A 27,008-nucleotide genomic window follows, 5' to 3' on the forward strand; every position below is an offset into this window, starting at 1 on the left:
GGGCATTTGTACGAGCAGCGGGTGGAGGGCGGTGGAGGGGTGGAGGGAGACAGAGATAGAGAAAGACAGAGTCTCCAAGTACGGGAGACGGAGATAGGGCTGGAGGAGAGAGATACTGAGAAAGAGAGGGCAGGGCAGAGCGTCCCTACCCTGATTCGCGACCCGGCTCCAGCTGTCCCTGACTTTGCCCTTCCCACCTCCAGCCTAGCGGTTCTGGTGACCCCCGGCGGGCCCTCCGTCTCGCCTCACCACAGCGGATGGGCCACAGTGAAGCGCCGCTGCAGGCGGATGCTCTGGTTCACCAGGAGTTTCCTGAAGAGCCCGGGGGAGCCGCGCGGGGATCCCCGAGGGGAGCTGGGCCCGGGGGCCGGGGCGGGCGCGGGGGGTCCCTGCATCGCCAAGACTGCGTGGAGGCTGAACCCAGCGCAGGCTGCGCGGGACCTTTTCTGGACGGCCGCGGGGGCGGGGCCCGGCGGGGAGGGGGCAGAGGGCGCACCGGCTCCGCCTCGCCGCTGGACCTCTCCTGGATGCCCCTACCGGGACAAATGGGGAAACTGAGGCACTGGGCTGGACGCGACTCTTTGCTCCCTCCCTTCGAGGGTGGCCCTGTGGGTCCCAGAACCCGGATCTTAGACACTTCCTTCTGTCAACATGGCCCTAATTAGGGCAGCTTGTTGGGTTGACAACTTGGCTGGAAAGTGAAATGCGGAAGTCAGAAAGGGAAGTGGCCTCCATTGCGAGAGGGTCACCGAGGCACGGAGTTTGCTGAGGGGCTGCCCAGATCCCACGCAGTGTTTCCAATATCGCTTTGCCCATTTTCCATATGGAGAAAATGAGCCCTTTAGCCACCAGGGGCTGCTCCTCAAACTACAAACCCTTAACCCTTTACCAGGTGGGGAAACTGAGGCTGGGAAAGAGGTAGTAACATGCACGTGGCTTTGCTGCAGGACAGCAGAGGTTTGAACCCAGCTCCCCCTCTCCCAGTCCCCCTCCACAAGTCCTCACGTGACCCCCACCCGCTCTAACATTCCCCAGGCCCTGTCTCTGGATCCTTTTCCTTCTCCCGCTGTCTCTACTGAACAAACATCCGCACTCCACTCCCGCCAGCTCTTCCGTCTGTGAAGCATCAGCCGCCTCTCCCCCTGCCTCGGGAAGGACACAGGGGGCCTGGAAAGGGAGATTCTGGAGGGTTTTCTGGGGTTTGTAGCAGGTGCTCTATCCTCTGAATGGCTTTGGGGTGGCCCTGCCCCATGCCACAGAAAAGGATAGCAAGTCTCAGATGTCACATCTGAGGGCAGGACCTTGAATGCCTATATGTCTTAGGCAGAGGCAGCCAAGGACCAAGGAGGCTGGGCTTCTCAGCTGAGGCCACACAGAAGCTCTAAGTCCAACTATGTCCCTGCTGTGGGATGACACCCCCTCCCCAGCCTGGACTTTATCCCAGGGGACTTCATGCATTTTGGGGGGTCCCTAGTCAAATGGCACCCACACTTCTGCCACTCTGAGGGGAATGTGATATACAAAGGGGGTGATTAGAGCTTCAGTGGGGGAACCTGAGATGCCACAGAGAGGAGACTCTGACTCTCTCCTGACTCCCAACCATCCCATTGTCCCCATTGTACAGGTAAGAAAATGGAGGCTCAGAGAAGGGGCACACTGGGGCCCAGGAGTGCAGACAGTCTCAAGGACCTGGCTGGGAACCTCCTTCTGCCCCCATGGCCCTGCAACCGGACACCTGGTGGGAACCAGACTCGCTGTCCCAAAGTCAAAAATACCATCTCTAGTTGCTGTGGCTGGACCTAATTATAGCCAGTCCCCAGGGGATAGAGGCTGCCAGGATCCGTCTGGTGGAGGCACTGGGGACAGGGTCAGAGGAGCCTCCATACCACCTCAGCCCCATGGGAGGGGCTTGTAAGGGTCCCATGTCCTCAAGGAGAAACTGAGGTACGGAGAGATTCAGTTGCTCCCCAGAAGTCACAGACATGAAATGGAAAACTAAGACAAAATGCATCAATACAGACAGCTTCCTACTTGCCTGGAGCTGAGCCCAGGGCAGAGCATGTAAAAGTAATTTGATTTTCAGAGCAACTCTGCAAAATGGGGACTATCATGCTCATTTTGTGGATGGGGAAATTGAGGCACAGGGAGGTGGTGGTCACTCGCTCGGGGTCACATAGCCCTGAGTGGCAGTGCCAGTGTCATTCAAGCCCAGCCTAGAGGGCTCCCTAGCCTGACCCCTCTCCCACTTAATGCTTAACTGACTCCATCCCCTCTGAAGTCCCAGAGGCTACTCTGACATTAATGTTTTATCAAGAGTTTTAATAGTTTAATGGTTTGAAACATTAATAGATTCAACTTTAAATATTTTATTAAAAGTTTTAACAGTAATGTTCTATTAATAACTTTTGGGATGGAGAAAATGAGCCACAGAGCCAAGACTCAGCATTTGAAGCCTGGTCTGCTTGACTTTGGGAGGCCCCAAACCCAGCCCGGGAAGGGGCTAAGGCTGAAGGAGGGGTGGAAAGAGGACCCTCATCCCAAGTTTGTCCCTGAGGAAGTGCCCAGCAGTCTAGTGTCCTTAGCACTGTCTCAAATTTCCATTGAAACAGTTCTTCTTTTGGCAGATGCTTTCCTCCTCTGCCACCAAGTGGCCCCAATGAGGTGGGAGGTGGGTGTTGTTATGCCCATTTTACAGACAAGTAAACAGGTCTGGAGAGGAGAGGGGACTTGCCCAAGTCCCCATGGAGAGTCTATTTTTCGAAAAGAGTTTATTTGTTTGAGAGGGAGAAACAGAGAGCATGAGCAGCAGGAAGGTGTAAAAGGAGAGGAAGAAGGAGAAGCAGGCTTCCTGTTGAGCAGGGACTGGATCCTAGGACCCTGGGATCATGACTTGAACTGAAGGCAGACGCTTAACTGACTGAGCCACCCAAGCGTGCCTCCCCTCGGCCCCGCCCCCATGGAGAATCTAGACAGAGTGGAGAGCAGGGGCTGAGTTAATGTATAGATGCTCACATGGGTCAGATCTCACCCTCCTCTGCTCCAGGCCCTTCCCATGGCCCTCTTTTGCCTTCCATCTCAATCCATACCTCTCTGAGGTTTTGAGGTCTGACCCTCCCTGACCCCTTCCTCTTTGCTCACTCTGCTCCAGACTCATCCCCCTCCTTACTTTTCTTTGAACCAGCCAGGTTCATGCCATCCCCTGCCCTTGCCCATATGTTCTTCTCCTGCTGACTCTTCATGTTTCAGGTCACAGCTGGAGCATGACCCCTCCAGGAAGCCCTCCCTGACCAGCTGGGTAAATATTCTCAGAGCACCCTTCTCTCATGGGCACAATTTCACATTTCCTTGTCATGACCACCTGATCTGGATCTGCCTGGCCCACCAGGCCCTCTAAGGCAGGACCTGCGTTTGCTCACAGTGTGCCCTCAGTGTCCGACACTCAGTAGGTGCTCAATAAACCCTTGGAAGTCAATAGAGAGCCTCCTCCTCCCACCCTTCAGCCACAGTGATCTGTAGTCAGCTGTTTGTACACCTGATCCTCTTGACTCTGAGTCTTTGCACATTCTGTTCATTCTGCTCGGTACACCCTTCCCTTCAGTCCTCCTGGCTAAATTTTCTTCGGTTTAAATCTTTCTGTTTGGGGCGCCTGGGTGGCTCAGTCTGTAAGTGTACGTCTTCGGCTCAGGTCATGATCCCAAGGTCCTGGGATGAAGCCCCACATCGGGCTCCCTGCTCAGCAGGAAGCCTGCTTCTCCCTCTCCCACTCCCCCTGCTTGTGTTGCCTCTCTTGCTATGTCTCTGTCAAATGAATAAATAAAATCTTTAAAAATAATAAATAAAAAAATCCTTCAGTTTAAGCTTAGATGTCACCTCTTTCAAGCCATCTTTTCCCATCTTTTCCCACCTCCTCCTCGCCCGGTGCTGGATCAGAAACCTCCTCTGGGCTCCCCTGGTTCCCTAAGTTCTCCCCATCAAAACACAGATCACACTGTGCTATCTCCACCTGCTATAAGTGTCTCCACCATGAGCCTGTCCACACCTGCTTGTCCACTGCTGGGTCTCCAGTACAGGGCCTGGCACAGAGTAGATGCTTAATAAGTGCTTGCTGAACAAAATGCTAGGATCCCAGACCACATGATCTGCCTGGGCCAGTGGGGAGGGAAGCCAGATCTGGGAACCAGGCTTCCACACAGAAAGTTCAAGACAAAATGTAGAAAATACCAGATTCATGTTTGCATCTCACTGTCGACACTGATGTTCAGAGAAGCACTGTCACTTTTTCGGGACCACACAGTAGGTTGTCCTTAAACCCGGCTTCTCTGAGGGCTGAGCCCCTCCCCCCACACCAACATATACATGCACACGCACATGTGTGCACACTCACAGGAACACGATCTCCTGCCTTCCAGAGTCACTTGGGGTCTCCCCCTAAGACGGGTGCAAACCTGTCTGTTTGTTCTTTCTTGAAGATGGAAAATCATGAGTCACTGGGAGTGGGGGCAGGAGGAGATGAGGAATGGGGGGGAGGGCGCTGAGGACCAGGCTGGGAGTGTTAGGTCAGGGTTGTTTATTAAGTAAGAAGTCACTGGCCCCAAAAGGTCCACGGACCAAGGTGGGAGAAAATGAAAACCAAGATCCAGAGAGGAAAGGAACTTCCCTGACGTCACCCAGCCTAACCTCAAACCCCAGACTCTAGATCTCGCCTAGATGGCTCCCCCTCCTCTCCAAAGAGGGCCTGGGACTCCTAGATCCAGTCGTCCAGCCCTGGGACTCCCATCTCTGGTCCCTCTAAGTCCCCTGTTTCCCCTCTCTGTGTTTCTTTTTGGTCTCTTATTCTCCTGTCTGCCCTCCTGGGTTTATATGAAAAAGGAGGCGCAGCCCTCCCCACCCCGACTCCCCCCTTCTCCATTCCATCTCTTCTGATGTGGAAAAAACATCCTGTGCTCAGGCTCCCCAAGAGGCTTCCACTCCTCCCAAGTGACAGGGGCCCAGACGGACCACAGAGAAGGCTCCTTCCCCAGTGCTGTGGCTGGCCCGCCCTGGTCCTCATACATCCTCTGCAAGGTGCCCTCAGATACTCATGATGGCCACAAACCCCGCAAACATCCCAGGACATTCCAAGATCTGGAAGACCCTTGGACACCTAACTGGGTCAGAGTGAAGTAACGCCCAGTCACAAGCCCATGGGCACCACAAGCGGAAACACAAAGGGACGTACACAACTGGTGTACACACACCCAGACACATCCAGTCACGCAGAGACACAGCTGGCTGTGGGCACTCACACCACGGGTCGGAGCACACACGGCAGGCAGCTGCTCAGACTCACACACACTCAGAAGCGACAGCACCTCAGCACACCCAATCACATAAGCCATCATGACACCACCAGCTCCACCCCACATGAAAACAGCTCTCTTCCTCCAAAGAACCGGCTTCCAGCCAGGCGGCAGAGACCCTCCGCCCCGGGAGAAGCGAGGACCCTCCCCCACTCCCGCCAGGCCCCGCGCGCCCCTCCCCCACGGCTCGGGAGTGCCCTGCCCCCGCCCACCTACCGCCTGTAGGAGGTGGGCCAGGAGCGCCGAGACTTCTCGAGCCCCAGCCGCGGGCTCCGGTCCCGCTCACTGCGGCCCGCGGACTTGTCCGGGTCCGAGTAGAAGCGCTGCTGGATGCGGATGGGGCGCCGGGGCTGACGCCACAAGTGCTTCGGGGGTCTGGCTATGCCTTGCCGGCTGCGAGCGCGACTCAGCTCGCTGGATGCCTCCGCCCCTTCTTGGACCCCTGAGGTCTCCATGCGCCAGAAGAAGGGAGCGGGGAGAGCAGGGAGCAAAGAGAACAGGGCGCGGGAGCCGTCCCTGGGAACCAAGAGTATCTGAGCCGGGGTCGGGCCAGGGCCGGGGGTGAAGGCAACAGCGAGGAGCTGTCCGCGCCGGAGGTGCTGAGGCGGGAGAAGGTAGAAACAGGGGCTCAAGGTGGGGCTGACACGGAGGAGCTGTCCGTGCCAGATGGTGCAGAAGGGTAGCAAGGGAAAAAGAACTTGGGGTAGAGGTTGGAAACCGGGGCTAGGGACAACCCCAGAGGAGAGAATGGTTTGCTGTCCCCTGTAGTGCTGGATGAAGGAGGGTCAAGACACGAGCTTGGAGAGGAGACGACAGAAATTGTCCTCCCTGTTGATGCCGAATGAAGACCAGGGAGGAAGGGACTCTGAAGACCCCCCAGCTCTAAGACTCTGTCCCTTCTCCTGGTGCTGAAAGGGAAGCAGGTAGTAGATTCAGGGGCTGGTGGATGAGACGCGAGAAGCTAGCTGCAGGAAGCACGGAGAGACAGGGGTTCGGGAGCACCTCCACACCAGAGCGTCGTCTGCCCAGGAGGTGCTGAAAGCTGAGCAGCGGCGGGTCCTCAACCCTCCCCAGTGACCGTAGCAAGGAGTCTGGAAGCAGAGTCAAGGGCTCTGATCTTCAGAGGTAGGCACGGATGGTGTTTCTCTGCCAAGCTGAGGAAGGTAGGCTTAGCGATTCAGCCCCAGATGGGGTCTCTTTGGAGCCCTAAAACCCCCACTCGCACAGAGCAGGGATCCAGGAAGGGCAGAGAAATGGGGAGAGCTGTAACAGGGTCTTCGCATCGCTAGGGTGGGCACAGAGAATCTGCGTCTAGTCGGGGCTGCCAACGGTGGGGGTGGGTAGAGAGGGGCATGCTTTTATAGCCATACCAACGCCCAGACCCTCAGCGGAAATGGCGGGATCTCATTCGTCCCATTATGCCTTGGGCCCCACCTCACAGGCACGATTCCTGCCCTCAAATCCCAGACCTGCCCCTCCCTTCTCCAGTTCTAGAAACTCAAGGCCCTGCCCACCAGGGATCCTAATCTCAGGGGTAATTTCCTGGTAGGTGGCAAAGGGAGGGTGAGAACATTTTCTATTATGGTTAACAGAAGCAGAAATGCATAGGAGCAGGGCTGGGTGGGTGGGTGTGGGCTCTGGGCTGGGGCAGGGAGGCATTTGGAGACACTTGGTGCAGTAGGTTTGGGGGCAGGAAGAGCCACGATCTCAGAAGGGTATTTCAAGACTATTTCTCATGGAGATTCTCCACCCTCTACCCTAGTTGTGTCCCCAGGTTGGAGAAATGGGAAATGTTTGGGTCAGGCTGACTGCGATCATCTTGTTCAACAAGGACTGCCACATCTTGTTGGGTGAAGGAAAACAAATGACTCTTGCTCTATCCTTTACTTTCATGGCTCAGTCACTGCCCTTCCTTTTAGCCCCCTACCCTCCAAAGATGTGGGAGACCACTTGGTCCACTGGTGGGGAACATGGGTTCTGCCACTGGCTGGCTGTCGCTCCCCCCTTCTAAGCCTGTTTTCTATTCTGAAAAATGGGGATAATGATGGTGTCCCACATCTTAGCATTGTTGGAAGGATGAAAAGGGGTATCACAACTGAAGGGTCAAAGACCAGGAGCTGTCCACACCAGTACCCCCTCTCTTTTACCCCCTGCTCGTGCCCACCAATACCTGCTGTGTCTACCTCATAAATAACTTCTAAATCTGCCTACTTCTCTCCACCTTGATCCATCCATCTACTGCCCAGAACTGCCCAAGCCTTGACAATCCCAGTCATCACAGAGAATTTTTCTAATGCCAATCTGATCAACTCACTCTCTTGAAAACCTCTCCATGGCCTCCCATTGTATCCCATAAGGTCTTGTGTGGTCCAGCTCCTGCCCACATCACCAGGCTCCTCTCCAGTCACACTGATCTGTGTTAAATTCTTCATATACCTGATCTTCTTGAGTCCAAGGCTTTGTACAATCTGTTCCTTCTAATTGGCATAGGCTTCCCTGAATGTCTATGGTTGACTTATCTTCATCCTTCAAGCTAATCTTAGATGCCACCTCTTCCAAGTGGTCCTTTCCTCACCTTATACTCCCCAACGCTGGGCCAGAAGTCCCATCTGGGTTCCCAAGACACCTTGATCTCTCCACCTGATACGAGTCTCTTTCCATCATCAGCCTCTGAGCACCTGCTTGCCCATGGCTGTGATTCTAGTACAGGGCCCAGCACACAGTAGGCATTTAATAAACGTTTTCTGAACAAGTTAGAGAAAAGTTCAGCTAGACAGGGCATGCTCTCTCACCTAAGACTGGTCCCCTTGGTCCCAATCTGCCTCCTCACCTTCCTGGGTCTGGATTGTGGCCTTGCTCTGCCCCTTGAGACTCGATAGTGAACACCACACAGGCACTGGGCTCAACCTCTCCAGGGGTTCCAAGGCGGCTTGACAGCGGTGGCAGCAGTGGAGTCCCTGAAAATCTTCTCCGGATGACACCACTGCCAAGTGGGCTCATGGGGACCAAGCCAGAATCCACTGGCTCCCGGACCCTCTGGAGAGAGACAGTGGCGAGACATAAGCAAGTTCCCAGGCAGGGAGCCTCTCTGGGACATGGGGGACCAGGGGAAAGCTCCAAGATTCCCTCACCCAGATTCCTAGTCTGGACCGGAGTATCTGAGTCTGTCTGTCTGTCTGTCTGTCTGTGTGTCTTTCTTTAGATTTCATTTATTTATTTATTTGAGAGGAGGGGGAGCATGAGTGGTGGCAGGGCAGAGGGAAAAGGAGAAACAAAGTCCCTGCTGAGCAGGGAGACCCACGTGGGGCTCAGTGGGGCCCTTGGGGCTCGATCCCAGGACCATTGAGACCATGACCTGAGCCAAAGGCAGATGCTTAACCAACTGAACTCCCAGGAAACCCTGAGTGTTTCTTTCCCCCTGAATGAATTTACCTCTCTGAGCCTCAGCTTCCTCATCTAAGAAATGGGGATGTGGATCTCAAACTTGCAGGATATGAACAGTGCCTGGCCCACAGTAGGCATTGCAGAAATATTTATTAATCAGTTAGCACATTGTATATTCATATTTATAACATTATGATATATACTGCTATTTATTACAATAACACTCCTTCTGACAGTATTGTATCATATTATATTTGTATTAAAATATAAAAATAAGGGGCACCTGGGTGACTCTGTGCTCAGCGGGGAGCCTGCTTCCCCCTCTCTCTCTGCCTGCTTCTCTGCCTACTTGTGATCTGTCTGTCAAATAAATAAATAAAATCTTCTAAAAATATAAAAATAAAATATGCAATAAGTAAACAAGTGGATAATAACAGCAGTACCAACAGCTAACCTTTCTTGCACACGGACGCTCCATCGGCACTGTTCTAGGGAATCCCTCATAGATCAGGTCATAAGGGCACAATAAGGCTATTTTATACCATTATCCTCATTTTATCAAAAATTTTTAAAATTTATTTATTTGACAGATAGAGACCACAAGTAGGCAGAGAGGCAGGCAGAGAGAGAGGGGGGTGGGAAGCAGGCTCCCTGCTGAGCAGAGAGCCTGATGCAGGGCTCGATTCCAGGACCCTGGGATCATGACCTGAGCCGAAGGCAGAGGCTTAACCCAATGAGCCACCCAGGTGCCCCTAGTGCCTCAATTCTTGAAGGAAGAACTGAGCAGGAGACATTAAATAAGATGATGCTGGCAATCGCGCCCTGAGTAAACACTTGAGACATTTGAAAATCAGATAGAATCGGGATGAATTGATGAGTCAGCAACATGACCTTTCCAGCCCAGCAGAACTGGGTTCAGCCCATGCCGTGTGGTGTAGGAAAAGCCCACCTCAGTTTTCCTGTCTATGAAATGGGATGAAAATGGTACCAACTACTTGGGGTTGTTAGTAATATAAGGACAGACCCCTAGATGTTCCAGTCCCAGGCTGAGAGCTGTCAGTGGTGCTGACCCTAGGACTTAAAATTCACTACGTTGGGGAGGAGGCGCGGGGCTGTGCTAGGGGAGTGTCAAAGGAGCCAATGGGCTGTGGGAGAGGTGGATCTCAGAGGGGCAGGCCCGCCTTCTCTTGCTCTACCACCGAACCTTACAGATTAATCTGTCTCAGTAATCAGATCATTCAGATGGGAAAACCAAGGTCCAAGAAAATATGGCTAATTAGGGTCAGAGCTAAGGCAAGGGGGTTCCGCAAAGAAGGTATGAGGAACACATGTCAGTTCAGGCTCCAAGGGGCGTATTTCTACAGGGCATTTCTTCACAGGAGAAGAGGAAATGCTCTGCTGAGAGTCACACAACTGGGAACCACTCAGTTCCCCGCAAACCCACTTAGCTCTTTGCACAGATCTGATCCTTCTAGGACCCAGGATGCTTAACCGGTCCTCCCACTCCCAGCCTCATAGGAACATAACCCTCTTCCAGGAGTAGCTGAGTTCTAATGTAGAAATCTAAGTGTTCAACACTAGGCCTCCCCTGGGAGGGTTCCTGGCAGCTGGGAGGATGTGCAGGAAAGCAGAAGGTGGAGTGTGTGGCTACAGGGGGCCCCTCCCAGAACGGGAGGCCCCCTGAGCTATCAACTGCCGGCTGTCTTCTTGCGGAAGGTGAGTTCCAGATGGGGAAACCACTTCCCTACACTCCTACTCACTTGTTTATTCAGATACAGATACAAAATGATAGGTCAAGCACATCGTACTAGAAAGAAAATTAAACCGTGTAGGAGCCTGGAGGGTGATGGAAGGGCCACTGATAATGTTGTCACGGCAGAGGTAGGGGCCTTTCTGAAGAGGTAACTTTGGTTTTTTGTTTTTGTTTCTCTTTTCTTTTTTTTTTTTTTAAGATTTTATTTATTTATTTGACAGACAGAGATCACACGTAGGCAGAGAGGCAAGCAGAGAGAGAGGGGGAAGCAGGCTCCCTGCGGAGGCAGAGAGCCCGATGTGGGGCTCCATCCCAGGACCCTGAGATCATGACCTGAGCTGAAGGCAGAGGCTTAACCCACTGAGCCACCCAGGCACCCCTTGTTTTTCTTTAATAAATTTTATTTATGTATTTGGCAGAGAGAGCGAGAGCACAAGCAGGTGGAACAGCAGGCAGAGGGAGAGGGAGAAGCAGACTCCCCGCTGAGCAAGGAGCCTGATGCAGGGCTCGATTCCAGGACCCTGGGATCATGACCTGAGCCAAAAGCAGACGCTTAACCAAATGAGCCACCTAGGCACCCCAGAGTCCTGGGGTCAAGCCCCGCATCAGGCTCCCTGCTCAGCGGAGAGTCTGCTTCTCCCTCTCCCTCTATCTTTCCCCCCACAAATAAATAAAATCTTTTTAAAAAATTAGGGCTTGGTTTAATCATCATGTGACCCCCCCCCAACAGAGCCAGCGGAGGCAGCTGGATGTTTGGGTCTGGGCTTGTGGGGGGCCAGGCTGGTTTTAGGGTGAAACAGGTAAGACAGGCCCTGTGGGGAGCAGTTGACCGACCCTCCCCCATCTGGACTGAGGCTGGAGTAAGGATGCGGCACTCTGAGAGCTGCAGGCGGGAGAGGGGAGGGTCACCCCCCACCCCACCCCACCCCCCCGCGCCTCTCAGCGGCAGCATTAATCAATCTGCCACTCCAGACTGATTGCTTTCCCCGTTGAGAGGTTGGAGTGGGGACAGAAAGCCCAGGGGTGGGGGTGGGGGCAGGAGGGGAGGAGGGGGAAGGGCTTGGAGGGACACTGAGCAGCTGCCTTTTGATTTGTCCATCTTGCCTGTCCCCAAGATCTTCATGTGTGCTAGCCCTGGGTGCTACCAAGTCCAGCCTCTAGGACCAACCCTAACTGCCGAGTCCCCGCCCACAGCTGCCTCTCACCTTCCTCCATCTTCCCTAGCTCCACCTCCCCAGCCCCAGCCCCAACTATACCTGCCTCAGGGCCTTTGCAGGAGCTAGGCCCTCTACAGGGAAAGCCCTTCCCCCAGCTCTTCCCCCTAAGTGGCTGCCTGTTTTCATCTACTCTTTTAAAAGTCATATTCCGGGGCACCTGGGTGGCTCAGTGGGTTAAAGCCTCTGGCTTTGTTTCGGCTCAGGTCATGATCCCAGGGTCCTGGGATCAAGTCCTGCATTGGGCTCTCTGCTCAGCGGGGAGCCTGCTTTCCCCCCCCACCCTTCTCTCTCTGCCTGCCTCCCTGCCTACTTGTGATCTCCGTCCAAAAAAAAAAAAAAAAAAAAAAAAAATCTTTAAATGTCACCTTCCTGCCCAGCTTGGGCAATCTCATTCCCACTCACCCATCCCCAGATTTTATCCTTTTCCTTAGTTGAACATCTAGTCACCACAGCCTATGAGCCTCCATGGCCCCCATGCCCAAAGCTGGGCCCCAAACTCAGGGAGCATCCCATGTACAAGTAGAATGACTGATGCTGTAAATTGAGTGTTTGAGGGGAGCTCTAAGGGGTCCCCACTTTACCGAGGAAGAAGTTACGGCTCAGAGAAGGAGCTGGCTGCCAGGGCTCATCAGGGCTGCCTGACCAGGGCCTTGCAACACACCATGTTAAAAAGGAGGAACGGGGGGGGGGGGGCACCTGGGTTGCTCAGTTAAGCATATGCTTTTGCCTTAGGTCATGATCCCATGGTCCTGGGATTGAGCCCCATATTGGGCTCTGGCTCAGCAGGGAGCCTGCTTCTCCCTCTCCCTCTGCCTGCCTCTCTGCCTGCTAGCACTCTCTCTCTGTCAAATAAATGAATAAAATCTTAGGGAAAAAAAAAAAGGAGGAAAAGGAAGGATCTTGGGTGGTTGAAGCAGTTGGGGGAGCTCAGCAGTGGGGTTCAGAGCACACACAAGGGTCCTGAAGGCCCAGGCTCAAATCTCCGTTGGCCCCTCACTTTGAGGGCGGGCTAGCCTCTCTGTGCCTCAGTTTCCTCATCTGTAAACTGGGACTACCCTCATCTTTATTCTCCTTGCATAGACAGCTGAGGTGTGGATCAATGAGTCAACCAACGCATGTGGGACCTTGCTGACTACAGGTACTAGCGCATCCAGACCTCCCTTAACCCACACAATGTTAGCCCCTTTTCTTTATATGAGCAAACAGAGCCCCAGAGAGGTTATCAGTCACTCCGGCATTGGTGACCATTAGCTCCTGCTGGGTTCTCTGCTCACTATCTCAGTTCCCTAGAATGAGGTCATTGGCTCTGCCCCAAAGGTGTGACCTCACATGCGCTCCCTGGACTGGGGGCATCCAAGCCTCCTCTCACTGGGCCATCAAAACCTTGCATCTAGAGCCCAAAGGGTCCCTGCTGCTCCACTGCCCACTCCTGCCCCTAAAAGCCAAGGCTGCAGCCCTGGGCTGGACAGTGGAGTGGGATTGAGTCCCAGACTCCCAGTAACCTTTCTGGGACTCAGTTTCCCTGTCTGTAAATAGGTCCCCAGACAGCTCTGGATGTTTCCACTAGGAGAGGTACTGTGAGCCCCACCCCCATGGCCTGGACAGCCCAGCTCCACCCCCACTCACCTCGCTTAGCAGGAAGGAGAGGGCTGTCCCACTGCGCTGCATGCTGCAGACATCTCTGAGCCTGTGGGGACAGATGTGAGACCCCTCAGGCCCTGGGATCAAGCTGTACTCCCATGAGACTCCCCCTAGACAAGGAGCTCATCCCACACCCTGTACCCTTCTCCTGGTGCCCACAGATGCTCAATCAAGGGATCCCGGGCCATACCACAGGCACCGCTGTGGGACAGCCCCCGGAGCTCTGCAGGGGCTCCTGGAGCCTACGCACCCTACCCAAGCCTCCTGCCCCCTCCATGCCAGGGTCCATAGCCTTGGAGCATCAGGACCTTCAGGAAGAAATCCCCTGGCCCTGGGCCCCTTCGGGGACTCCATTCACCTTCCAGCACAGCTCCCGGTGGCTTCTGGGCCCAGTGCCTCAGAACCTCCTCCTCTGCCCCCAACTCATACAGGATCGGCTGGGCTCAGGCAGGCCTGGAACTCCCTGCCACCGCTGAGGCCGGTCTGAGTCCCGTGACCTCCCTGGGAGCAGAGGAGGGGAGGACTGGACCTGCCCAAGTGGGTGGCCCAAAGTCCCCCCCAGCTGCTCCCCCCCCCCGGCCCCCCACCCCCGCAGAGCCCCTTAACTACCTCAGTGCCAGGCTCAGACGGACGGGACACACCCACATAGCACACCTAGTTCTGAGTGATGGGGAGGGGGGGAGCATGTCCCCTACACGGGTGGGAGAGCGGCAGGGAGTGTGTGTGAGGGGGAGGGAGGCTCAGGGTGAGCGGGTGTTACGTTTAAATATTTGTGTGCTTATAAGAGAGAGGTGGAAACACGAAGAGCCAAAGAGAAAGAGAGAGAAAGGGAGAGACATGGAGAGACACGAAGAGAGAGAGAGGGAGACAGAGCAAGGTGCAGATTTGAGGTTAAGAATGGAAAGATTTTACCAGCTCAGGGTCTGGGACAGGTGCTTCATAGGACAGCCCATGCGGTGTGGCCTCAGGAGTTCAGGGGTGGCCGTCTGGGGTCCCTGGAGGCTCCAGGAAAGTTGGTCACCACGCTGTACCCCTCTAGGCAGGTAGATGACCCTCTCTGCTCAATGCAGTCCTCACAAACAGCCGCGACTGGAACCACAGCGGGTGGGGGGCAAGGTGGGGGGGGTCCTGTGACCAGAGGAAAGGTGCTATGTGGCTCTGAACCCTTGGGAGCTACTGAAAGTTAATGTTTCACTGGAATGGCTGCCTGCCCAGGAGGCCCCGCCATCCCTCTGCCCCTGAAAATCATTAGAGCATGACCTCCCCCATCCCTGCCCAACAGCCTTCATCCCCATGTGCTGTGTGACCTTGACACCCCACCTCTGTCACCACCCATTTCACGGAAGGGTAAACCCAGCTTTGAAGGGGGTTCCAGGCCAGAGTCCTGGCCAAGGCACAGCCTGGAGCCTCCACGTCCCACTCCACTGGAGAAGCCTGGAAATTTCGGCGGGGCGGGGTGGGGGGGGGGCAAAGGGTGGGTGGGACACAGGAAGAACCCGCTAACCCAACAAGGGTTCCCAAGCAAAGGCCTGCCCCTCCCTGTACTATTTTCATTCCTATGTGATGAGAGGGGAAAAGGTGGGGGACCGGGCTCAGACTCTGGGAAACAGGACTGAGACAAGATGGGGGAACCATTTCTGGTGCTTTCTTTGCCTCCTGGACTGCCTTCTCCCCCTGCTGATTTGCCCTCCTGAACACTTGAAGGAAGATCTACTAGATTGTGGAATTTGCTGGCTGGACACTACCCTTTGATGTTTGAGCTAAAACCCACACTCTTGCTCACAGTCAGTGCAGCCCCCACAGTCACCAATCGCTCACCCTACTCTGACGCCACTCATTTATTTGTTGTTTCCCAAACATCTCAAGTTCTTCCTACCACAGAGCCTTTACACTTGCTGTGCCTGCTTCCTGGGACACCCTCCTAGCTTTCTCCAGGGTGGCTCCTTCCCACCTTTCAGGTCTTAGTTCAAATATTACCTTCCCAGAGAGACCTCCTTGCCCTCTCAGAAAACCTGGACACGTGGGCCCTTGGGATTTCGCCACAGCCCCAATCTGTGACTCCATGACCCTCCATTCCACCCAAAATGATGTCATTTGGTCCCCTGGCTATTGTCCATCCCCACCTTTGAGACTGTGGGCCCCATGAGGGTAGAGAAATGGTCCCCACTATGACGCCAGCACAAAGTAGACACCCAGAAACGTTTGTCACAGAAGCCCATGACGCAGGAGGACACAGAGGAATGGTACGGGCTTTATTCTGGTAAGCATAGCCCCTCCACAGGTGCTTCTGCCCCATCCAAGCCCCCTTCTCTCTCAGCCCCGTGGAGATCACTCCGGTAGGCAATGGGCTGAAGATGACATTCGGTTCACAGCATCCTGGAGGAGGGACACACAAAAGACATTCAGGCACCAGCAGGGTTTACAGCAGGGACTTGGGAAGGCCATCCCTCCAGCCCAGCCCCCACCTCATCGTGGAGACGTCATCCAGCTTCTAGAACTCAGACACACCCTGGTGGCGGCACTTCACAGCCATCAGCACAGACCCGATGAGCAAAACAGACACCACCAGACACACAGCCACCACCACGCCTGGGTTCCTGTGCAACTCGGGGGCCCCAGAGTCACCCGGAGCTGAAGGGAGGAAGCCTGAGTCAGCAGTGGACCCCTCCCCTCCCAAGGCTGAAACACCCACCAGGGCCTGGAGCTTTTTTGAGTCCTTTCCCAGGAAGCTGTGCTTGCCTTCCCCTCCTGCTGGTGCTGTGAATTTTTTTTTTTTTTTTAAAGCAGCTTTGTCCTTTTCCTTGCGAATATCATCCATCTGTAAGGAATTCGTTCAGTTCTCTGTGTTTTCACTGCCCTCACTGGCCACTCGCCGGGGGTTCTTGCAAAGTGAGAAAAATCGAATCTAGAATTCTATTTCCAAATGCAGAAATGCTCTGAGGATACACATAAAAATTGACACTTCGGGAAGGCGGTTTGCATCCTGTGACTTGTGTTCACACCGTCCTTTGAACATTTTGGAGATGACATATTATTTAGAAGGACAGATTTTTCTAAACTCCCTAACAATACTTGGCTTCTACAGAACCCCTGGGCCCCTGTATGGTCACATTCTGCAACTACTCTACCCTGGCTGCCCCCCATCCACTCGCAACCCACTCATCCACCCCAACCAACCGTTCCAGCCACTTTGCCCTCCCCAAGATCTACCAGGTACAGTCTGACCTCAAGACCTTTTGGCAGGCTGTGCCTGGACTGCTCTCCTGCTAGATATCGGTGATTCCCTCCTTCACCTCCTTAAACGGAGACATTTGCTGACCGTTCTTTAAAAATTTCAATCCTAGGGGCGCCCAGGTAGCTCAGTCAGTGAAGCATCTGCCTTTGGCTCAGGTCATGAACCCAGGGTCCTGAGATCTAGTCCCGCATCAGGGTCCTCGCTCAACAGGGAGCCTGCTTCTCCCTCTGCTTGTGCTCTTTCTCTCTCTCCCGACAAATAAATAAACATCTTTCAAAAAAAAAACAAAAAAAAAAAAAAAAGGGTGCCTGGGTGGCTCAGTGGTTAAGCCGCTGCCTTCGGCTCAGGTCATGATCTCAGGGTCCTGGGATCGAGTCCCGCATCGGGCTCTCTGCTCTGCAGGGAGCCTGCTTCCTCCTCTCTCTCTCTGCCTGCCTCTCTGCCTACTTGTGATTTCTCTCTGTCAAATAAATAAATAAAATCTTTAAAAAAAAAAAAAAAAGTCAGTCCTACCATGCAGCTCTTGATCTCGGGGCTGTGAGTTCAAGCCCCACATGCAGGTAGAGATTACTTAGTAAAAAGGGTTTAAAAAAAATTTTTTTTTAATTCAATCCACTTATATTGGCATTCTGGCCCCTTATCCTGTCTATTTTGTTCTTGTATAAAAAAATACATAATTTACTTATAATCTGTCTTCTGACAAAGCTATCTTTCACAGTACCTGGTGATATACACTAGGTGCTTAATAAATGTGCATAGAAGGAAGGTCTGAAAGGCTAAGATGAGACCTGGTAGAGACTGGGGAGAAGCCCTTCTCCACATATTCTCCGGTCTGTGTCTCTCCCTAGTGGTCAATCCCAGAACTGCAGCCTGGTACCCCCATCCATTTCTCCAACCCCCAAACCTCTTGGTACTCACCAGGGCAGGTGGTCACAGATGTCTCATCACTGGTGGCTGAGGGCAAGGAGGAGGGCTCTGTTCTGGGGCTGAGAGAGGTGGGGCTCCAAGGCAGGGTCAGGGTGGAGGAAGTTGGGGGACTGGAGTGGGAGAAAGGGGTAAGCTCTGAACCAGGGTAGACAGGACTCGGGTGAGTGGGTTGTGAGGAGGCGGACGCCAGCCCTGAATTGGGGGGCGTGGGGCTGGGGTTGGGTTGGGTGAAGGACGATGTCTCTAAATTTAAAGAGTTGTGGGGGTTCGGGTAGTTTTCCCCTGACCTATGAGCTCTGGTCAGTTGAGTCTGTTAAAAAAGAAACAGGTTCAAAATGGAGTCACTTGTGCTAAGCCCCACATCACCAAACCAAGACTTACTACCTGATCTAATTGCAGTGTCCACCCCTCTCACAGAAGTGTGACCTCTACCCTGTCAATCTGGAATGACCCAGTCAGGATTTGGGAGATAATCTGCCTCGTAGACTCCCTCTCCTCCACTTTTCCCGCTAGGAAGGTACACCTGCTTGAAACAATCCACCGTTTGCCAGAAACTTCCTTTCCCTTCCCCCTTCTGCCTATAAAAGGCTTCCATTTTGTACAGCTCCTCAGAGCTCCTTTCTATCTGCTAAGATGGGCTCCTGCCCAATTTGTGAATTATTGAATAAAGCCATTTAGATCTTCAAATTTACTCCATTGGATTTTGTGTTTTAATAAGTCTGCCTCTAAACTCAGGGTTCTGGGGTGGATGGTAAAGCCTGTCTCTGAACTCAGGGGGCTGAAGTGGTTGGTGGAGGTTTCCACTGAACTTGGGCGAGGGAGGGCTGTAGCGCCGAAGCTGGCTTCTCTATTCTGCTCTCCAAGAGCCCCCCAAAAAATAACGCTTGGAAGGAAAATGCCACTGACCTGGAGGGGAGGGGATGGTTAGGGACGAGATGGGAGGCCCCAGCCCCAGCGTCTCTCTGGATGTCAATTTCCTTATTATCCCAGATAGTAAACACCTGCCTCTCAGCAAGACAGGGAAAATTTAGTGCACCACCTTGAGTGCTCAGTGGGAAAGCAAGGCATCCTGTCTGAAGTCCCACAGCCAGAGTTCCAGGCCAGGTCAGATTCTCCCAGCCCCCAACCTTGCTTTAGGATTCTAGAGGCCCTCTGAGCCCAGGCAGCATGCTGGGGAGCTCGCTCTTTTCTTTTCTTTTTTCTTTTCTTTTCTTTTCTTTCTTTCTTTCTTTCTTTTCTTTCTTTCCTTCCTTCTTCCAATTCAGCCCCTCCATGTGGGGCTTAATTAAACGCATGACCCTGAGATCAAGATTCCCAACCTCCACCACCTGAACCAGTCAGCTGCAACCCCCCTGGGGAACTCTTTTAAACCTTTGGGGGCTCTGTTTGCCTGTAAAATGGACATCACATGAAGTCAGGGCCTCTGAGCACTCACACAGGTCTGGTGCCCAGTGACGCTCAGCTGTACAGATGCAGTTCTGAGCTCCCGGGGAGAATCAGCCCCTAATTTTCTTTGCTAGGTACCTGGAAGGTCCCCAGGCTAAACTCAGAGCCTTAAATAAGGGCCTGGCTTAGAGTCCTGGGCTCTGGGAAGGAAGAATCAGTGGATTGGGTCTCTGAAAATCTACCCTGCTTTGTTCCAGCCGCTTCCTGGCTCCTACCCCACCCCAGGCACTGAGCCCCGGAGCTAGACAGAGTGGGTGAAGGTTTTGTGGGCCACCTCCCACAATGACTTCCCAGTTCTGGGCTCCCGGGTTCTTTAACAATTTGCCAGTTCGTTCGTCAACCGCTCCCTGCCCCACCCCATCCACTTTGGCCAGCGCAAAAGTCTGCTGCTCCTCTTGCCTAACCCCAGGTAGCAAAAATGAGGAAGTGACTCCAGGGCTCGACCCAGGAGGGAGCTGGGTGTATGCACCCACAATGCCCCATCCCACCCCACCCCATTTCTCTGTCCGGTCTCCTAGGCTCTGTGGCGATGACCAGGGAAGGCTTGAAGAGGCATCGTGCGCTGGCGTGATGTCATTTTCATTTTTCAGATGGGGAACTGAGGCTCAGGAGGGTAGGGAGTCTGGCCCCAGGTGACTGGGAAGGTGGGAAGAGGGCCCCTGAGGGCCCCCAAGGAGTCAGGGACGAAGAGGCCAGCCTCCCCAAACTGCTTCCCATCACTGAGGAATTTCTGCTGAAATCAGAAGTTGACTCAGGGCCATGGTGGACCCCCAGCCAATTCAGGACCCTCGGGGAGCCAAACTTTTAAAGTGAACTGAAGAATAGCAGTGGGTCTTGAGAGAGGAGGCGGGGGTGCGGGGGGACACCATCCCTGCAGGATGCCAGTAGGCAGGTGCTTATGGGCTGCGGGAGACTCGACCAGAAGGTGAAGTGGGGTCCTTTCCATGCACTGTACCGGAAGTTCGCTTTGCCCCGAGAGTCCTAGACCAGGAGGCTGGCGAGAGCCAAATCAACGGGTTCCAATCTGGGGCTGGCACAGCTGGGAGACTCGTCTTGCCTAAGGCTGTTTCCCGAGCTCCTCGAAGAGGCTAAGTGTGGGGTCTTTGGAACGCTCTTGCCCGCAGGAGGAGTCCCATGCATGGTGGCCCCCAACTCAGGAGAGTCCAGGTTTGGGGTGGGGGGATGGGCTCAGAGAGAGCAATGACTTGGTGGGAGACGGAGAACGGGGGGAGAAGGATCCAAGTTCAACTCTTCTGCAGTCTGGGAACTGTCTTACAGGGCGGCAAACGAAATTAAGTCAGGTGCCAAGAATGTCTCCTGGGAGCCATAAATAGCATAAGTGACCAGGAAGTGAGCCCCCCCCACCCCACCCCCACTCCACCAGAGCCACGGCGGGCGGGGGTGGGGTCCTCACTCCTCTCCCTGTGGGGGTGGGCTCCAAGAAACTGAAGTTTGAAACAAAACCTCGGACTGGGTATGGAGGCCCTTCTAGCCTCTGGCTGGTCCAGCTCCCGCTGGGATGGCAGAACGGGCAGTTTCGGGGCTGGGTGGGGCTGAGGGCTACAGCTGTGGTGGCCCTCCAGCTCTTGTCACCAGTGCCCCACCTTGCTTCAGAGAGGAGCGACCCTCCGGGTTTGGGGGGGGCAGGGAAGATGAGAGGAGGGGCAGGCTGACCAGTGTGGCCGGAGAGAGGGGTCCAGAAGCCAGGTGTGGAGCTCAGCCATGGGCCCTGCTCCAGCTCCCTGGAAGCCAGGCCTCCTCCTGACCTGTTCTTACCTTTACATGCAGCAGTGGAGAGAAATTCCCGGACAGCAGCACCAGAGCCAGCAGCAGAAGTGGCGGGGACAGCTGGGAGGCTGCCATTCTGGGACAGGGAGGGCTGAAGGCGGGCTCTGCACAGGTGTGCGGCCAGGTGCCTGCCGTCTGCACCTGCAGGCGCAGGTGCAGGCACACCCTGCTGGCAGCCGGGGGCGACTGCGCCCTGGTGGGGCCTCCAGATCCAGACTGAGGCCCTGAGGGCGGGGAAGCGAGGTGGGGGTGGGGGTGGGGCACTGCTACTTAGTGCTCACCTTGGTGCCCCTGATGCCTTCTCCTGCCGCCCTCTCCACCTGGAACCCCCACCTTTCCTAAAAACCTCACCTAGACCATGACTCTGAAGCCCTCAAACTCTCCCTTTCCCTTCAAGACACTTCCTGCCCCCCGCCAGTTCCCCTTCCCCTCCACTCTGTGGCCCCCTCCACAGCTGCCCCAAACCCATGCCGCCACCCATTTCTTCCCCCCTCCTCTCCCTCCCTCCCCCTCTGCCCTGTTCCTGCCCCTACAGGCTGGGTATATCTGTATCTGCCTTGATCTCCCCTAGATCGGAGCGGGGTGGTGGGCGGTGAGAAAGGCAGGGTACACCTCCCAAATGAGGAAGTGGCTGGGACCCCCTAGCATTTCCTGAACAAGACATGCACCTGTAGGATTTTCCAGAGCCAACGAACTCATGGTAGCCATTCCAGGCCAGGTCCCCAGACACTGGCTTCTGGAATGTGCTGGGGACAACTTCCATCTGGAACTGACAGAACCCTACTAGCGGTGGATAGACACAGCAACCTAGGTGGGGTCCCATGTTCGGCCCTGACCTCCGGAAAAGGGCTTAGGGTCCCCATCCCAGCCACAGACCCCATGTATCAAGTGCCTGGTTGGAGGCTCCCATCCAGGCTGTTCCAGACCCTCCCAAATTCCACCCCACGCTCCCCAAACCAGGCCCAAGACATCTCCATGAGCACAGTTGGACCAAGATCCAGGCTGTGGAGGGTTTTATTCGTTAGACCCAGAGAGCCACACTGCCCCTCCCTGGGCGTCCCCCTGCCGCCCACCAGTTAGCCAATGTCCTAGACGCCTGGCCACTGCATGTCCTCTGGGTTGTCCCACGCTGCTGCTCCCAAAAGTGCATCTGGAGTGAGACCGACCCGGGTGTGGTGGCCGCGCCAGTTGGCCTGAAGCATCTTCGCGGCCATCTGCTGCTGCCTCAGCTGGCGGCGCTCGGCAAAGCCCCTCCAGGCTGACTGGATGGTCGTGGCTGCCTTATTCTGGAGATGGGACTGTTGGGAGCTCTGGGAGGCCATCGGGGAGTCACAGCCCCCTGGCATGCTGGCCTGGGCCCTGGAGCCCCGACCCATGCCGTGCACCACCCGAGTGGGCAGGGTGTGGCCGCACATGTGGCAGGTGCGGGGGCTGGAGCCCACAAGCATCACCACGCTGGGCGGGCTCCCCAGGCTGGGGCTCAGGGACTGGCAGAAGGGACAGACGCGCGGCTGGCAGGACTGGAAACAGCGGTGGTCTGATGTGGACTTGGTCCTGTCATCCGCCTTGGTCCATACACCAGGGACCAACTGCTGCTGGGTCTCTATCTGGCGGGCGCGGAAGCCTCGCCATGTGGCCTGGATGGTGGTGGCCGCTTGAGAGAGCCGGGCCAAGTCCCGCCGCACACGGTAGCCGCGCCAGGCGGCCTGGATGATGACAGCCCACTGGTGCCACACCCTGATGGTTCGGCGCACGAGGTAGCCGCGGGCGCATGCCTGGATGGTGACCACGGCACGGGTGACGACCTTCTCCACAGCCTGCAGCGACGCCACCTGTTCCCCCGACTGTTTGGAGTCCACTGCTGCCTCTCTGCCCACGGTGTCCCAGGGTTCTGAAGCCCTGGCCAGATCCCATGCGCTGTCAGGGGCCACGGTGCTGGTCGTGGGCCCGGCCGCTCCACTGGGGACGGCGGCAGAGTTCCACGCTTGGCCACCAGCTATGCCAGCGTCCACAGGGCCCTGGAGTACAGTGGGAGTCAGGGACACCCTCCGAAAGCCTGAGGGAACCACAGCGCTCTGGAAATCCCAGGAGCCCGGCGTTGACTCCGGGGTAAAAAGGGGCCTCCGGGAACCGTCAGGTGAAGACTCATAGCCCAGAGACACCCTCCGAAACCCCGGGTGCAGCCTAGGGGCAGCCACATTGGGGGCCATATCCATGGTGCGGATGATGGGTGTAACGGCTGGTGGGGTGCTCTCAGCGTGCCCGGGACTCTCCTGAGAGGACCTGGGGACCTGCTCCTGCACGTCGTACAAGGGCACCACCCTGGCAACATTACTGTCTAGCATGTCTGAGACAAGATAATCATGCACTGACCTATAGGATTTTCTGGAGCCAAGAGATTTGTGGCTGCTCTGAGCCAGGTCCTCAGGTGCTGGCTTCTTGTGGGCCCTGGGGACCGCGTCTACCTGGAAGCCATCAGATCCCACCCCACCAGCCGTGGGTGGATACAGCACCTGAGAGGCCTTGTAGGTGGTCCCGGACTTCTGGGAAGTGGTTGGGGTCCCCACCCCCACTACAGACCCTGGGTGAACACTGAAGGTCCTAGAACGGCTTTGGGCCAGCTTGGGGGATGCTGAGGCTACGGGAGAAGCCCCCATCTTGTGGGGATGGCCCTGAGGCACCACATGAGTCACCGAGGGACTCTGGGGCACAATGTGAGCCACCGATGCCCGTCGAGCCAAGGGGGCCCCAACAGCCTTGACAGACTCCCTGTGCACACTGGAAGCTGTGCTAGCAGTCACAAAGTGGGAACTGGGAGCCCCCCAGCTGGTAGCTGACCTCGGCAGCAGAGTTGGGGTGGTGTTCCCAGCCATCGAGGGCTTGGCAAAACTCAGGGACTGGGGCGGGACAGGAGCCATGCCACTGGTCAGAGACTTGGTCTGGCTGGGAACCATCTCCAACAACGGCCTTTGGACATCGGGAAAGAATTGCTGGCTATGGCTGTGGCTGTGGCTGACGTCAGCTGACGGGGGATTCTGGGGCATCCATGGAGTTGCATCAAGGACCATGGACTCCGCACTGGATACGGACGCCCGGGACACAGCCTGGCTCAGGTTGTCTGGCTTCCTCATGACCTGGTCATCTGTGGTCTCAAATGACATCATCTCAAGAGCGTGGCTCAACTGGGTGGCCCTTTGTAGAACCGTGGGCGCCCGGTGTACTCTCCTGGTTATGCTGCTAGCTTCCAAGGCCTGGGGATGCAGCTGAGCCAGGCCAGTGACATGGGATCCCTGGAAGGGGGCTGTAGACCCTTCCCTAGCCGGGGCTCCATGGTAAGGACGGGGAGTGATCCCGATCAACATGGACCCCTGGGGAAGGCTCTGGGCCACATTTCCCACTGTGGATGGCAGGCCAGCTACATTATCCGTGGACTCCAGAATCAGGCCCTGATTCAGTTCCCCAGAATCTATGGCTGGAACCACACTAGAGGTCACAGGCCTGGCAGATACACCTGGGACCATGCCACCCGCCGCTGAACCCGAGATCAGGTTTGGAACAGTCAAACTAAATGAGGGTCTTACAAAGCTTTGTCCCTTCCCTCCAGCCCCAGATGTTGCAATCAGACTAGGGGGCATCCCACTAGCCACAGAAACTGGAGGAAAGTTCTGGGCCACAGCACTGGCCACGGGATCTGGAGGAAGACCCTGGCCCATGCCGCTGATCACAGATCCTGGGGGAAGGCTGTGGCTGATACCATAGATCACAGACCCTTCGGGAAGGTTCTGAGGCACACCACTGACCACAAAACCAGGCGGAAGGTGGGGAGGCACACCATTGATCACAGACCCCGGAGGCAGGCTCTGGCCCACGCCCCGGATCACAGACCCTGGGGCAAGGCTGGGGGCCGTACCACTGGCCACGGTACCTGGGGCCATGGCTGTGGTCATCCTACTGGGTACAGAACCTGGTACCAGGCCACTAGCTGTGTCCACTACGGGCTCCTGATTGAAATCTTTTGCTTGTTCATAACCGGGTGCCACGATTGTGGCCACAGAAGGATGCTGCTGGTTCAAAGATATTGGAAGATCAACATTGACCTGAGACATGCTAGGGCCTGCGTCGGCCTGAGAAAACTTGATTGGACTCGTACCCAGTCTGTTGGGCACTGAAGCCCGAGAGAAACCAGGGCCCACCTCTGAGGCTTGCTCATGAATCAAAGGGGCACCTGCCCCAGAGGCCAGAGATGCACGGGGATCCACGCCACGGGCCTCCTGAAACTGGTTTGGGCCCATACCAGTCGCCACACTTCTCTGGCACACACTCCCTGTCGTGCCCGGAGACAGAGACCCTGGAGACATACTCAGGAACATACCAGCAGCCAGGGTCCCTCGAGACATATTTGGGAACATGCCAGCAGCCATAGTGCCCAGACCGATGCCTGTAGGCACACCCGGGAACAGAGACCCAGGACATGGATTGGTTCCCTGGTCTAGACAAGAGTCCTCGCCACTAGCCCCAGATGCCTGGAAGAGATTTGGGGCTGAGAGAGGGAGAGCAGAATGTTCAGTGATGCTTGGGTGCCCCCTGCTGACTCCGAGTGGCTGATGAAACGTTAGCGACACCTGGCTGAACTCATGGGCCTGGGGGTTCGGGGCTACCCCATCAACCATTACGGGATCCTGACAGGGGGCCATGCTGGTGGCCACAGGTGACTGGCTCAGGTCTCGGCTCGTGCTGCTAGCAGCATAAGAATATGATGAACTCAAAGGGACTTCAGTGACCAATGACGGATGACCCAGAATGGGGGCCACTGCACTCACCCTTGAGGGTAGATTTGAACCCACCTTAGGGGCCCAACCTGATTGACCAGCTGCACAATTGGTACCAGCAATTACCGATGGCTGGAAGAGGCTGAGGGGCCCCCGATTGGCCACAAAGGACTGGGCTAGGCTCGGGGCCACCCCACTGGTCATAGGTGGCGGGCCTAGGCTAGAGACCACCACAGAAGGCCCTGATGGTGGGGCTAGGCTGGGAGCCACCACACAGGCCACTGATGACTGGCCTAGGCTGGGAGCCTCTCCACTGGTCACTGATGGCTGGTGTAGGCTGGGGGCCACTACACAGGCCACTGGTGCTTGGGCTAGGCTGGGGGTCACCCCACCAGTCACTGATGGCTGCGCTATAGTGGGACCATCCCCATCAGTCATAGATGGCTTAGTTAAGCTGGGGGTCATCGCATCGGCCACACATGGCTTAGCTAGGCTGGGTGTTACCCCACTGGACACGGATGGCTGGGCAAGTCTGGGGGCCACCCCACCGATCACAGATGCCTGGGCTAGGCTGGGGGACACCCTACCGGTCACAGATGCCTGGGTTAGGCTGGGGGCCACCCCACTGGTCACCAATGACCGGGCGCGGCTGGGAACTACCCCACTGGTCACAGATGTCCGAGCCAGGCTGGGGGACACCCCACCAGTCATAGATGCCTGGGCTAGGCTGGGGGACACCACATTGGTCACTGATGGCCGGGCTAAGCGAGGGGCCAGCCCACCGGTCATAGATGCCTGGACTAGGCTGGGGACTACCCCATGGGTCATAGATGCCTGGGCTAGGCTGGGGGACACCCTACTGGTCACCGATGACCGGGCTAGGCTGGGAACCACCCCACCGGTCACAGATGCCTGGGCTAGGCTAGGGGCCACCCCACCGGTCACAGATGTCTGAGCCAAGCTGGGAGCCACTCCACCGGTCATAGATGCCTGGGCTAGGCTGGGGGACACCCCACTGGTCATAGATGCCTGGGCTAGGCTGGGGGCCACCCCAATGGTCACAGATGTCCGAGCCAGGCTGGGGGACACCCCACCAGTCATAGATGCCTGGGCTAGGCTGGGGGCCACCCCACCGGTCATAGATGCCTGGGCTAGGCTGGGGGACACCCCACTGGTCATAGATGCCTGGGCTAGGCTGGGGGCCACCCCAATGGTCACAGATGTCCGAGCCAGGCTGGGGGACACCCCACCAGTCATAGATGCCTGGGCTAGGCTGGGGGCCACCCCACCGGTCATAGATGCCTGGGCTAGGCTGGGGGACACCCTACCAGTCACAGATGCCTGGGCTAGGCTGGGGGACACCCCACCGGTCATAGACGCCTGGGCTAGGCTGGGGGCCACCTCACCAGTCACAGATGCTTGGGCTAGGCTGGGGGACACCACACTGGTCACTGATGGCCGGGCTAGGCTGGGAACCACCCCACCGGTCATAGATGTCTGGGCTCGGCT

At 56.0% G+C, this 27,008-nt stretch overlaps 3 protein-coding genes across 9 annotated transcripts in view; all 3 read right to left on the reverse strand.

The window, feature by feature from the left end:
• The window catches only part of PDE4C (phosphodiesterase 4C), a 28,897-nt gene extending 14,325 nt beyond the window's left edge, over nt 1-14,572 (reverse strand). For 2 of the 7 annotated variants that reach the window (XM_059389426.1, XM_059389425.1), the window contains exons 1-3: nt 14,247-14,571; nt 13,320-13,380; nt 8,170-8,375 (exon numbers count right to left, since the gene is read on the reverse strand). In XM_059389426.1, coding sequence (XP_059245409.1) covers nt 8,170-8,375; nt 13,320-13,380; nt 14,247-14,287 — 308 coding nt within the window. In that variant the 5' untranslated portion in view covers nt 14,288-14,571. The other 5 variants (XM_059389428.1, XM_059389429.1, XM_059389427.1 and 2 more) reach the window with 5 other exon arrangements.
• Nucleotides 14,573-15,565: 993 nt separating this feature from the next.
• Nucleotides 15,566-21,199, reverse strand: CIST1 (colon, intestine and stomach enriched 1). Its single transcript, XM_059388271.1, has 5 exons — nt 21,196-21,199; nt 20,719-20,954; nt 17,488-17,806; nt 15,800-15,965; nt 15,566-15,710 (listed from the first exon to the last, which is right to left on the reverse strand). The coding sequence occupies exons 1-4, from the start codon at nt 21,197-21,199 to the stop codon at nt 15,826-15,828; spliced, it is 699 nt and encodes a 232-aa protein (XP_059244254.1). The 3' UTR covers nt 15,566-15,710; nt 15,800-15,825.
• Nucleotides 21,200-21,762: 563 nt separating this feature from the next.
• Nucleotides 21,763-27,008, reverse strand: part of IQCN (IQ motif containing N) — a 12,884-nt gene continuing 7,638 nt past the window's right edge. The window contains exon 3 of the mRNA XM_059389433.1: nt 21,763-22,748. Within this exon, the coding sequence (XP_059245416.1) occupies nt 21,819-22,748 (930 nt within the window). The 3' untranslated portion in view covers nt 21,763-21,818. The remainder of the gene's footprint in view (nt 22,749-27,008) is intronic.

The sequence above is a fragment of the Mustela nigripes genome, chromosome 2 (genome assembly GCF_022355385.1).
Source record: "Mustela nigripes isolate SB6536 chromosome 2, MUSNIG.SB6536, whole genome shotgun sequence".
Lineage (NCBI taxonomy): Eukaryota > Metazoa > Chordata > Mammalia > Carnivora > Mustelidae > Mustela > Mustela nigripes.

What these genes read in the sequence shown, in the direction of transcription:
- CIST1 (XM_059388271.1), bottom strand. An exon ending in CTCCACTGCTGCATGTAAAG is followed by an intron (nt 17,807 to 20,718) that starts GTAAGAACAGGT and finishes CTTTTTTAACAG; the next exon opens with ACTCAACTGACCAGAGCTCA. An exon ending in ATCTGTGACCACCTGCCCTG is followed by an intron (nt 15,966 to 17,487) that starts GTGAGTACCAAG and finishes TCCTCCCTTCAG; the next exon opens with CTCCGGGTGACTCTGGGGCC.